Source organism: Lagopus muta, chromosome 5 (assembly GCF_023343835.1).
Source record: "Lagopus muta isolate bLagMut1 chromosome 5, bLagMut1 primary, whole genome shotgun sequence".
In the NCBI taxonomy this organism is placed as follows: Eukaryota; Metazoa; Chordata; class Aves; order Galliformes; family Phasianidae; genus Lagopus; species Lagopus muta.
Window position 1 is genome coordinate 35902982 of NC_064437.1, and position 13760 is coordinate 35916741.

Below are 13760 nucleotides of genomic sequence, written 5' to 3' on the forward strand. Positions count from 1 at the left end.
AGTGGGAATTCTTTATGCCAGAGACTGTACAACCCCAAACCAGACAGGCTGCCACTCTGACAAAGAAAAGCCAAGAACTACGGGGAGATCTTATTTTTGAAAGGAGCCACGTTAGAAATCCTCAAGAGCCTGCAGTTATTCTGTGCAAACCGTGCAGATATGCATCTTAGATTTACAGACATTTTAGATATTTATGGATTTATAGTTATGAACCACTACACTAAGATAATTCAAGAGCGAACATTACTTATATTTAATGTTCTGAATAAGGAAATATCCTTTGTTGCATACATCCTAGAAATTAAATGTTTAATTGCATATTGCAGCAGTCCTAATGAAAGAAGAAAACCATATAAGAATTCATTTACTGAAACTCAAACCCAAGTGCATAGATTGGATCTGTGCAACAAGAAAGACTTACAATATCATGCTGCAGCATAAAACCTTAATAAGTAATTTGATCTTGTCATAATGTTTGCAGGCTTGAGACGTGAGTGAATGTAACCAACACACTACTACATAAATTCTCCAGGAAACTATCCGTGAGCAAAGAGTGTTTGTGAATAGCTTTATGGCCTTCGGCTGTTGCACAGCAAATTCATCTGACAATTCTATGGCTCTATTAGCAGGACTAATGGCTTGTTCTACACCATTAAAAAGCCAAATGTCATTTGTGAAGGCCCATATACGCAAAGTCTGAAGCATAGATTTCTATCACATCCTTTATTTTCTCCAGTAGAAACAGTTTCATTCCTGTATTATGCCATGATTAAATTGAGAGATAATAGAAATATAGCACCCAAATGTATTAAAATATGCTTTTACACTGCATCACTTTTAATGAAGATTAGAATTAGAATGTAAATTAATATTGAGATGGATGATACTACTTTCTATAATCAATCACACTCTTCACACTACAAGTTTAACATAACCTTAACAAAATGAAAATCTTAGAGAAGTTCTAAGCATCTTGATCTTCATCAAAATTGTATACAGCCTTAGAAATTCCACACCTATCAGAGACATAGCTTGTAGCTGTTCAGCAGATGGAAATAAGATGTGCAATATAATCTCCCCTTCAAACAATGCCAGTTTTTAAATACCAGAAGACAAAAAGAGCAGGCAAATTCCATACTGAGATCACAGAACAGCCTTTACCTTCCAAGCATCAGCTCCAGAGTTCTGAAGAAACTGCAGTTCTACAAAGGGGATTCACTATCACAGAATCATGGGATGGCCAGGGTTAATGATCATTTAATTTCAATCCCCCTGCTATCTGCAGGGTCACCAACCACAAATGCTACATTTCAAGCATTTGTTTATCTTTTTCCTCATTCCTAAGCAGCTGACTTCAGGTGCTCTGATTAATGAGAAATCATTCCTTACCTTCTCCCTGCAACCAGGTTCCAACGACTATGGAAATGTTCTGCTGCTACGGGCCTGTGGTGCCCGATGGTTATGGGGCATGCTATAATCCTCAGCCTGAGCATATATTATTCTGCATTTCAAGCTTTAAAGACTGTAAAGAAACATCTTCAGATAGGCTTGCAAAAGCTGTGGAAGAAAGTCTCCTAGAAATCAGAGATCTGTGCAACAAATGCAGCTCTACAGCAGCAAAGTCACTCGCTAAACAAGAGGAAGCCACACAGTTGCAGAGTGACCGCAAACTCTGAGAAGCTCTGGGAAATATTATCCTGAATCCACCATAAGAAGAAAAAATTGACATAGTTGTTCAAAGGCAAGATAGTGCTAGTGATATATTAGCGTAGAAAAAAAAAAAAAAAAGCCATTTCTTTTACACTGTTGTTGTGAAATCCTACATTTCGTGCTTGAGGATCAGCAAGAAGGTTTGGTCTCACTGGCTAAGATGAAGGAGGCAGTAATATGTGTATGTACTGTAGTGCCATTTCTAACCATAATTGACTTATGCCAACTTATCTTCTAAAAAAAAAAAAAAACAAAAAAACCTGAAGTCTGTATATGACATGAGTGAAATACTAAAGCACACCAAATAATTAATATCCCCCAAAATTAGTTCTAAAACATTTACATCTATTCCTGCAATGTTATCGTGTAAAGAGGAGGAAAAATAAAAGAATTTCCCCTTATCAGGTATGTTGAGCACTGTAAATAATGAGCTGTTGTCACTAAATCTTGAAATTAGCATGGGAAGTATTAAATAGTCTACTATTTCCAACATTACCAAAGCAGATCTTTTCTAATAGTGGCTATTGTGTGTTTCTAAATTCAGCAACAGACATCAGCAAAATTAGACTAGGGTCTGCACATTCTCCTAAGTCAGAAGTGCTGCAGGTTTAGCCTTTTTGCTGGTTTGCACTGGTCTTAAGCACAGTGCCACCCTGAAAGCAGCATGTTGGAGATAAGATCCATCAAAGGGAGTTAGGATAAATTTGTCCATTATGAATTGACTTGATTATTTCTTTCTGACAGCGAGCAAAATCCAATCTGACAGAGAAGCAAAGCACAAAGCATGAGTACAATTCAATTCTATTTAAATCTTTTTTTTTGTTTGCATAGGAAAGAATTCTGTCAGTGTGACCAGCAGGAGAGCTGTATGCAACCACAGAAAATCAAAGAGCAATAAATAACTAGATTAAGGAGGCAAACTTGCAAGATAAGGAAGTTTCTAAGATAGAGCGATAAATACCAGTTTAAGAGTACTAGTACTCATATCAGCTCTGCATCATCCCACCTGGGAGGGATTTATATTTTATGTTTTAATATCAGATGCAGGGTATCGCCTTCTGCAACACACAATAAACCCAGTTGCAAAGGTAACAGAATACTTGGTAATTACCACATTTTCTGTGAATGTTACCCTGAGATTTTGCTCATTATTTCTCTCATTTCCTACAAAACCTTCCTAGGACTGGTATTTTCATACATCTTCACTCAAGCTGAAATACATTGCCATGCTTAGCAGTGTTCAGATGGAATCACAAGAATATAGCTTAGTGACTGACTACAGATACCTAACAACTAATTGGGCACTCATCCTTTGTTAGTAGGCTGCAGCATGCTCTGAAGCCTGGCCAGGGACCTGATGGTGGAGAAATGGAGACCTTTTCTCTTCCTTTGTAGACAAAGCAGTCACATGCCTAAGCACTCACAGGTCTGAAAGCATGGAAATAGATGCATTGTAATAAACTAGAAGCACAGATATACTTCTAAGAACTCTAGATACTGACCCAGTAGATTACGTATGTCCACACTTATTTTATTGCCTCTTTCTAGTCACGTTCATTCAATTAAGCATTCTGCTTGATAAAGGCTATGTATGCCATATGCCAAAGCACAGTAGGCCTAATAATCAATCAGAACAAGTCAGCTATGGTGGAGGAAATCAACTCAGTTGATTTACAGTGATTGGGGGTTTTTTCTTAAGTTAATGTGTTCATTTAAAAATGTGTATTTCGTTATTCCATTAACATGGCTCAAGCCAAAGACTGAATCTATTTTTAGATGGTGTAAATAGTGCCATGGCAAAAAAGCTGCCCCAAAGTTAAAACTCCAATGTCACCCCTTTCCTAACAACAATAACAAAATGAAAGTTAAACTAAAATATTCACTAAACTAAATATTCACCCAACAAATTTGTTATTCAAAATATGACTTAGAATTGTTTTTCTACTACAGTAATGAAAATTACTTTTAAACATTCCCAGTAATTTTGCTCCTCTATCTTAGGTCACTACAAGGACATTCTGCTCTTTTAACATAAACTTAGCACTACAACCTCAAGATTTTTTTTTTCCATACAACTCGTTGCAATTACGGCCATACTTTATGGGTACACGATGCTGTGAATTGTTACTTGATTATTTATTCATTTTATCTTAAAGAAATGTATGATTTTATTTTGTATTCCTAGTTTGATAGGTACTAATATTTGTTGGTACCAATTAAGAAACCTCAGGCTCAGCTCCTGGTACATTTACACTGGAGAGTCTTGCATAAGGTTAAGATGGATAAAATTTATAGCTCAGAGCATTCCCAGTTTGCCAGCAGGAGCTTCATGGGGACTGTGCTTCTTCTCAGCTAACAGAATCCCCTACACTTCCGTTTTATCACCCCATGCAGCACTGCATTTATTAAGGACTTCGGGAAATAGGTAGCTTTCTTAGGTGCTTATATAAACTGGTTCATGTGATAACGAAACAAAATAAACGTGATTTCAAAACCGGCATTGTTAAGGGTGTGAGGGCCTGCTGCCTGTGGCTGGAGCAGGGCTGAGGCAGCGTGCCTGGACTGCAGTGTGGGTGACAGAAGACTCAGAAATATTTTAGTGATACTTTTATTTTTATAAAATAGTATAGATTTATGACAAATGTGTTTACTTATAGCCCATTCGATTCAGTAGTCCAGTGCTCTATAGAAACATGTTTATGTGCATCTATATGAATATATATATATGTATATCTGATGTGAAGCAAATGCTGGTAAACACTATTTCAGCTCATTGCGCTGCCAATAAAGCCATTGGAATGAGCTCATGGCCTCTCTGTGTCTCCATTAAAAGAGTTTTCAGTCTACATGAACTCACACAATCTCATAAAGGCTCCACAGCAACAAAAGACAACAGCAAAAATCAGTGTTGTCTCAGACACCTCAGTGCTCACACCCAGTGCAGGGTAACAGCACGCTCCCTTGTGGTGGTCCTGAATCCACAGCCACGCCATGGTGATGGAAGGAGCAACTGCTGGGTGTAAAGCTGAGAGTGCTGAGACTTTGTCTCTCATCCGTTTTGTAAGTGTGAACTAATTGTCACAGGTTGCCATTGCAACTGCCTGGAAAGCAGTGAGAATTTTCTGATGGGGATTGTGCATAGCTGACCAAAAAAAAAAAAAAAAAAAGCATTTTTCAAGGTGAGGTTGGATCACACCCTGGGCAACCTGATGTAGCTGTGGTGTCACTGTTCATTGCAGGGGAGTTGGACTAGATGGCTTTCAGAGGCCCCTTTCAACTCTAAGGATTCTATGATTCCCACCTCAAAGCACGTGGCTTTCAGAACTGGACTCCTTCCACAGCTAGAATGATAGAATTGCTCAGGTTGGAAAAGACCTTAAAAATCATCAAGTCCAACCACAAGCTAATCACACTGCCCTAACTCTAACAACCCTCCACTAAGTCATGTCCCTGAGCAACACATCCCAAATGGTTTTTAAACCTTCCTCGTTCAGCCATTTGCTGTGGGTTTTCTTGGTGATTTAAATTACCATGCTCAAAGCAGCTGTTGCAGGTGGACGTGGTTAAGTTACCTTTATGACTGATGTATACTGGCTCAGCCTTGGCACCTAGCTGATAAACAAGTAAGAGGCAAGAGCCTGAATATTAAGTACACAGGAGTCTGGTTCCACTGAGGAATAAAATACTATGGAATAAGATGAATAAAAAAATAAAACAAAATCAAAATCAACAGACTGCCAGGCATGTGGCATTTGTGTGCTGCTGGAATTGCTTCATCAACAAGTTCTCCTATTTCCCCTGTTCTGATTAGTTTACAGCAACACAATGTACTGTAATAAGCCCAAAACACACCTAATTCAGCTAAACAAATATGTAGGTTAAGAGAAGACTTTGTCCCTTTTGGCTCAATTCTCAGCTTCACAAAACGTCAGGGCTTTAAACATACTGAAGAATTACTCTTTAAGCAGAAGTGAAATGAATTATGCGTCAATGAACAATTGGGTTATCAAGGTTGTTCACTTAATGTTCCAGCTGTTCTATAGCACCATCTTAATGTTTATCGGAGATTTCTTTTGAATTCAGTCTTATTCCATGGTACTTGCAAATAAATACATCGTGTTTCTTACAGCTGCTGCACCAGTTAATAGCAAATACAAGTACATAATGAATTTCTTGCCTTTTACTGTTAGAACAAGAAATGACGGAGGGTAGAGGCTTTGTTCAAAGGAGATCCATTAACGTAATAATAGAGAGGCCAGAGATTAAAGCTGATAGGATTTATGGGGAGTTCTGTGCAGTACTTAGCTACATTAACACTATTATTTACTTCTTGCTCCCATAAGCTTGGATACACCAGGAGTTCACTGCAAGGCAAGTAACATAGTATTGCTCACTGCTTCTTTACCCTTTTCTTGCTGTTATGCAAGCAGGTGGACACCAACCGATTCTAAAGGAGATACCAGACTATGGGGAGACTGTATTTCACTGCAACATCTTTGACCTGGATTTTGATAAAGTCTCTGATGAAAAGCACTTATGCTTCAAAGTGAGCACTTCCTAAGGCATAAACAGTCTGAGTTCTGTCAACATAAACTCCTCTAATTTTGCGTTACCTTACACTGGAGATGTTTTAAAGGGCACAGACAGAAAGAGACAATGGTTCTTAAGGCAATACCTGGGAGAGCACTGTCTCATGGCCTTCCCACAGGCACCAGCACACAACTGTAAGAAAACTTGCTAGATTTCAGTCCACAAAAGCATTGGAGCATCCTTTTTCCTTCCACAAAAATATGCTTTCTACGCTTGGGTCTTTGGGGGTGTTTTTCGTTTGACTTTTTTCCAGCTCCTCACCTTCCCCTGGCAAATCAAAGAAAATATCATTGCAGCATCTCAGGAGATTATATATAATACATAAAATGTAGTACAGTATCTCCTATAAACACTACACATACACTATGTAGTATAATGTAATAATATGTAATATGGCATTACACATGTGTAATATACGTAGTATTTATAGGATATAAACTGGCATAAAGGAGGAAACGGGGCAGTTGAGAAGAGAAAGCTGACCAAGCAAAAAGATATTTCAGGCACCACAGCATGGTTGGCTTGAACTTCCTGAAAGGAAGGAGACACACCAATAACCTGAGGGTTCCAGTACTGCTCCTTCTGGAAATTTCTTCCAACAAAATACACCCTTTTTTGTCCCAGTCTCAGATCTATGCTATACTTCTGCCTGCTCAATCACCTCAACTCGCTTTCTGTTTTATTTCAAATCTAGATTAAAACTGAATCAATCTCACATTACGCAGCTAATAAGAGCAGAGCCAAACTGGGTCCAACTACAGTGAGGGAAATGCAATCTAATATGGATGCTACAGTATGGACTGGAAATATAAAGAAAAAAATTACTTGGATACATGCATCAGTTGTGCTTTTGCCCTTTAGGAGGTGATGGCAAGTTGGATCCACTTTGTGAAGAAGATAGAGAAGCAGTGTTAAATGCTTACTGATTTACAGGTTCACATTCTCTTTTCCCTTGGTTTTCAGTCAGAAAATTTACTTATATTACAAAAGTATTACAAATATTAGGACACAGTTGGCTCTTTACACTTCGCTGTCTCTTAATTGAGCTCCAAATAATGTTGTTACACCCAATGTGTCTTCCAGATAAGAATATATTCACATCCTTTTCCAGAACCTGTTACGTGTTACCACTCAGAACATCACAAATTCATATAGAACTGTGACTCACAGGCAGTTCTAATGATTTGATTTTAATTAAAAGAACAGAATTCCTGGCTATCTTGCATTCTTTCAACTTTCAGAGTTTTCTGTGCTTAAGATAATAATTTCAAAGTCATTAATTGCTAAGGGTCAATCCACATGTATTCAAACCAAGTGCCAATTCGGCTTTTCTCTTGGCCATAACAATATCTAAAAACATTTTTGCATCATTAGATACAGCTCAAGGGTATGGCCAGAAGGAAGCCAGCGTGGCTCTAAGGACAGGGTTAAAGCTGACCGTATGTTATCATTACTTATATTCAAGATATCAAAACAGAACACTGCTTATTCCCCTTCCCATCCCTCTCAGTAACTAGACCTTGAGGCTTCCTTTTTGCCCCTGACTTATCAACACCTCAAACTCAACTTCATTTAAAAAGAGCTACTGACCAAGCAGTTTGCAAGTAGTTGTATGCCAGAACACTGCTCCCAGGAACAATTTTCAGTCTTGCCCACATTTAGTTACAGAGCCGCAGAATTGCAGGGGCTTGAAGGAACAAGCTTTGGGGGACCCAAGGCTTGGGGTCTGAACGAGAAGCAGCTAACTTCAAGACAAATTGCTCTTTTGCAACAGAAGGGAAAAAACATACACAAACTTGAAGTAGACCTTTTGGCTTGGTACCCATTCCCCAACCACCACCTGTGATCAGTTGCCATGGCACTGACAGGCAGCTGGGTACTTGAAGGAGTAGCCACATGGACAAAGGTATTTACATATATATTCCTTTTAATACGTGAAATAACCACTTTTTCCTCAAACTCCCCCTCATTCTTAAAGGGATTATCTGCCCTGCAGATAATCACTGCTGTTTGAGTACAACTGAACAAGCAGACCCAGCCTGCAAGCCCTCTCTGCAGTGACTCTCAGCCAGACTACCGTGATGAAGTCAAATCAGGAGAAAGAAAACAGCAGCAGCAAATTATTCCAGTAGTAACTCCGACTAAATTGCTGCGTGGCTTTTAGGGTTTGACTAATTGTCTCATTAAGACGCATTTCAGATCACTGAAATGGATCTCAAGTATTTTTAATCACTGAAAAAATTGTAACTCTGAGAGCTTCTCTCCCTCCTCTCCTCAGCACTATTTGCAGTGGAGAAGCACATAAAGCCTCCTGTTGATTGGAGCCCCACAGTTACACAGTTGGCAGTCAAATGGTACTAATGGCACAATAGCACAATACAACTGAAATAGTTTGCCTCTCACAGTAACCATCTCTTGTAACGTGATTAAGTTTATCACGTATGTTTCCTTAAGCTTTGCAAAACGCTCAAAAATTTGACAGCTCTTCCAGTAACTTCTTCAAAAGGGGGTGGGAAAATGAAAAAAAAAAAAAAGCAATCAAGGAATAAATTGACAACACTTGATCCAAGAAAGAAAAGATGACAGCAATTGCATCAGACACGGGCTGCACAGCAGCATGGTTGCGTGGCACCCAGTCCACTTCTCACGCAGAACGCAACTCCAAAGGCTGTGTTTGTCACGTTTAATTGCAGATGCTTTATTGAAACACTTAGGTTAGGAGCTGGCTTGCCCTAGGCAACCTCCATAACTGATGGAGAGAGGCATCTCCACTGAGCAGTTGAGGTTTCTACTGAGTACGAGGCTCCTAATTTAAGCACTTTAATATTATTTGAAACCAACAGGGAAAAAAAAAAAAAGACAGATGAAGCTTCCTCCTCACACGAGGAGCGTATTTCAAAATATTTCATCCCTGACCATCACTCCCAATGGCCAAACACACGCAGCAGCAACACATCCCCCTTACCAGAGTTACAGGCATTCACCCAACACGCTACCAAATTAAAACCAGCAGCCACTTAGTTTTTGAGCAGCTTCTTCACAGAAGCTTAACACAAAGCAGGCACACTATTGCTAGGAGAGAGGTATGCTTCCATGTTGGTCAGCCTGAAAGCCTGCAAAAGCCTAGGAACTGCTTTGTGAAGACAGAAGCAGTGCACGAGAAAGAAATTGTTCCTCACAGCTACTCAGTAAGAGCTGGAAATATATTTGAGAATAAAAGGGATGTTTTGCTTTCTTTAAAGTTACTGCACAGTGATAATCATCAGTTCTCTATGGGTGCACTGCTGGTTCATGTACTTGCCAATACAAAACAGCACAAACCTGCAAGGTTCTCAAAAACAGTTTAAAGTTCACTAGTGGAACAAAGTAGAATTATTTTAATAGATTTGTCTGCTTTTTTTGCTTTTTTTGTTTGTTTGTTTTTTTGTTTTTTAAATGATCAATGGTACAAATGTTAAATCTCCTTCCTGCTCATTTTGCAAATCAGCCAGCCAGCAATTACATTAAACATGCTGACAGCCACAATTTCAATGCTTCATTTTTACACACCAAGAGCCTGGGACCCATTTGGTTAGCAAGCAGGAGGAAATCACTTCTCCATCTCTTTCATCTGATATTGAGATGACAACCTGGAACCACAGAGATCTCGCTTTCCCATTTTCCAGTTCTCCAATAAGAAGTGCTGCACAACTTAGCTGTGCTGCACTCCACAGTTAGCACCAGGAAATGCTTTCTTCCAATAAATTCTTTCAATCTCTATATATGTGTTTTTATATTATCACTTCAAGTATTTATTTTTTTTTAAAGAAACCAACAAACATTTCCGATTTCAGCAGTCCCTTTAAACCATCCAAACCTCCTTTGCTTATTTTCAGGTAGTTTTGCTTCAAAAGCTGAGAACACTTCCTATCAATGCCCACACGTGTTAGGAGAGGAAAACACCCAGGAGGATACACGCAGGCTGCTTCTGCTCTGTCGAGGAGCATATTTGCAAGAGTCATTTACTCAGGATAGGCTCACTCAAGTGAGAGACAAGGTGCATTACTAATTTAAGATGAATTTGGAATGTGGCCATTTAAATCTCAGTTTTGATCGATTTTGTAAGGCAATTTCAAGAAGAGAGTTATTCTGCACCCACACATAGGCATGATTCAGATACATATTTACTCACCTATGCACACAGACATACCTATACTCAGGAAAGACCAAAATTTTACACATCAGCGGCTTTCATCACAGGCTTGGAAATAAACTCTGAGGACAAGAATAAGCTGCAGAGCTCTTCATTTCCTTTCCTTTGGCTTTTGTTAGAGAGATAGGAACCACAAAGTTACAGCCTGCACGAATCTGTTGAGCTCCCACAGTACTGCACCCACTATGAAAAATACAGTTTTACTGATAAGTCTGGAGGGGGTCCCAAGAGCTGTGGTAGAGACCTGAGAGGTTAAATAAATGAAGATCACACCTCAGACAGCACATCCTTACATCTTTAATATGTAAGAATTCAGACCAGTGATGAAGAAGAAAAGGAAGAATATTATATGTGGGGTTTTTTTTGCTGGCAGTCTCTGCAGAAGCTATGTATGTACAGTCATAGACTGACACGCAGACTCAGAGCTATTTTCCCAAAGCCTGTAGAACCTTGTCTAAACAACAGCTTCAGAATGTGTGTGTATGTAAATAAATTAAGGAATGTCTGGTCTATAACGAGCAGGGTGTATTGTGGTATAAATAGCACAGAATGCATTAAATAAACACTGTCACATATGACCAGATATCTATTAAACGAGCACATCACAAGAGAAGTTAATTATCTAAGCGTAACTAGGAACCATTTAGAATCACTGGAGATTACGCTGCTTTATTTCTGTTTATCTTTCCTTCTGAATAGGCAGTAGGCTGTAGCAATGAAGAGAGTCCCAAAGCAACACAGAGCTTCAGCTCTTAATCAACCATAAGACAACAATAGTTTGACATTCTGATCAACCAATAATTTTCTTCCAAGTAATTTTAGACAAAATATGCTGGCATGAAATAGCATTTAGGATGTGAAGTTGCAAGATATTTATGGTTCTTTTGATTCCTTAAGCTGCTCAGGGGAAGGACGACAGCTTCCACGGCATATTTTATGTACATGTTTTTGTCAGATATATTACACCAAAAAAAGTACACTTTGACTTCTTCAAAACTGATTGTTAGTGTCAGAGATTAATACCTCTAGAGTAAAATATAACTTTACTGTATTAACAAGATTTTTCTAGACTTGCAAGCTAGAATGTTTCAGTCCAGAAATGAAAATGCCAGGTCTGCTAGAATGAGATTCTGCTTGGGCCATGACATTCACAGGGAAAACCATCTCCTATTCAACCTACCCAACACAGTCAAAGTTGCAAATGTGCTTTAGTTAAGAATGCTTGTGCAACCCACCCTAACACACAGAACAACTGATGAAGAAATATTTAATCACATAAAAATCTTGAAAGCAACACCAAGCCAATCCCTTTAAATTGGTTAAGTATGCTTAAAACTTGTAATTGTATATAGCAATAAATATTTCACCTTTAATAAGCCTATTGGAAGCAGTTTGCTAAACATTTATTTTCAGTTGAGAGGAATTATGTATGATCATTTTATCACATTCTGAGTAAGACGACTTGTCCCCTTTGATACCCACAGTAATGGAGACAATTATTTGGGAAAATATATATTTCCTCCAAGGATTCTCCTCTTCCGTAGCCCAAGGAGCAGAGGCATAAGCCCATATCCAGAGGAAAGACACAAGAGGTGCATATTCAAGCACCTTTCCATCATGCAGAGGGCTGCATCAGAGCTGCAGGGAGGAGCACTCAACACGCTGCCTTCTACCAAGTCCCTGAGCAAACACCTTTAATTTCACTGCAAGACCATGAATGTCAGCAAGTTGGCAGACAAATGCATAGGAAGCAGCAAACATTTCTGCAACTAAAATTGTATTTCATTATTTCACACAGCATCTTTAGCAATGACAACAATTGTTTTCCCTTCTAAGTTAATTAGGCTTCCATTTGTCATTAATGACTGCTCACTTAAATATCACAAAGGAACTGCCTGGTGCACTTATTAATAATTGAAAACTTGGAGAAATCTGTGAAATATTTTCTGTCAAAGCTGATAATTTCTAACATATTATTCTTCCCAAGTAATTTTTTTTTGTTCTTGTTAGGTAATAAGACATATTAAATAATGGCGCTAAGAAAAGCACAATCAATTAATAGCTGAGAAGTATCTAAAAATCAGAAGAGATTTGAAATCTTGCATAAAAATGCAACAATTTGAAAATAGGCAATATTCACCTGTTTCCTTCTTTCAAATATGTTGCATTTCTTTCGGTCTGCATGGTGTTCCCTAACACCTTCCAACAATGATCAAGAAAACAAAGGCACCTAATCTCTATCCTTGGTTTCCATACACATTTCTTAAATCAACAATGTCCCTCAGATTGAGTCTTTTATTGCTTCACAATTGTACTTGGAGAACCACTAAATGATCAAAAGGGACATGAAAATACCAAAAACCCAGAACTAACAGAAATCTTCAGTGCCTTCTGGCTGTAGTTACTCTGCTCGTTAACGTTTAGCACCCAAGAAGGACAGAAAGATGCGTGCAGAACAACCCTCCTCTGCAGAGATTTGGTGCACTAAAATGTGTGATTTATCAACACAGAAGGTCTCCACAAAAAGTACTGATCAAAGATCCAGGACCTGCCATCTTGTCCACAGAGGCAGAGGATGACAAAAAGCAGCAGTCCAGCACCTGCCCCTGCCAGCAGATCTCACTGATGAGGATGACGGTTGCAGCTGACTAAAGGCCAGGCATTCCCCTCCAAACACAGAAGAAAAAGGAATTTTTAGGGCTGTTTTTAAAAAACAACCACCTAACCAAAACAGATTTTTCCACCATCTTTCACTCAAACACTTCCTCACCTTTTCCACACACGATCAGCTGCTCTCACACTACAAACAGCAGTATTTTATATCCTGAGAAGCCTTTGCCCACAGCTTGCATCAGAAAGCCACTGTCACACTGTGCTCAGCCCTAGGCCTTATGGTCCCCAGCAGCTCTGAGAACAGCACAAATCCCCCCACCCATAGCAGGACAAGGTGCCCAATTCCCACCAACCCTGTCTCTTACCTTCCTGCAGAAACACCAGCAGCTGGGAGCCTGCAGCCTCCCACTCCGCCAAAGCACCTTTTGCAGCAGCCAACCTCAGGCTTCTTTGCTGCAGTTTAACTCCGCAGCTCTCATCTCTTCAGGAACAAAACCGGCAGGCACTGATCCTCAGGGACCTGGGCAGGGACCTCTGCCTCACACGAGTCAGCAGGGGCCCAGCTACAGCCCTCCTTTCTGGGAAAAATGGGAACGTTTTCAACAATGACCACAAAGGAGATAGAGGCAAAGAGAAGCTAGGAGTTTGGCACAAA

General features: G+C 39.3%; 1 protein-coding gene and 1 long non-coding RNA gene across 2 annotated transcripts in view; one reads left to right on the plus strand and one right to left on the minus strand.

Annotated features, from left to right (window-relative positions):
* CHAT (choline O-acetyltransferase) overlaps positions 1-1676 on the plus strand; it is a 33901-nt gene extending 32225 nt beyond the window's left edge. The window contains exon 15 of the mRNA XM_048945508.1: positions 1407-1676. Coding sequence (XP_048801465.1) covers positions 1407-1676 — 270 coding nt within the window. The remainder of the gene's footprint in view (positions 1-1406) is intronic.
* LOC125693487 (uncharacterized) overlaps positions 1-13760 on the minus strand; it is a 32331-nt gene extending 18571 nt beyond the window's left edge. Inside the window, exon 1 of the long non-coding RNA XR_007377121.1 lies at positions 13471-13760. This is a non-coding gene — a long non-coding RNA (uncharacterized LOC125693487). The remainder of the gene's footprint in view (positions 1-13470) is intronic.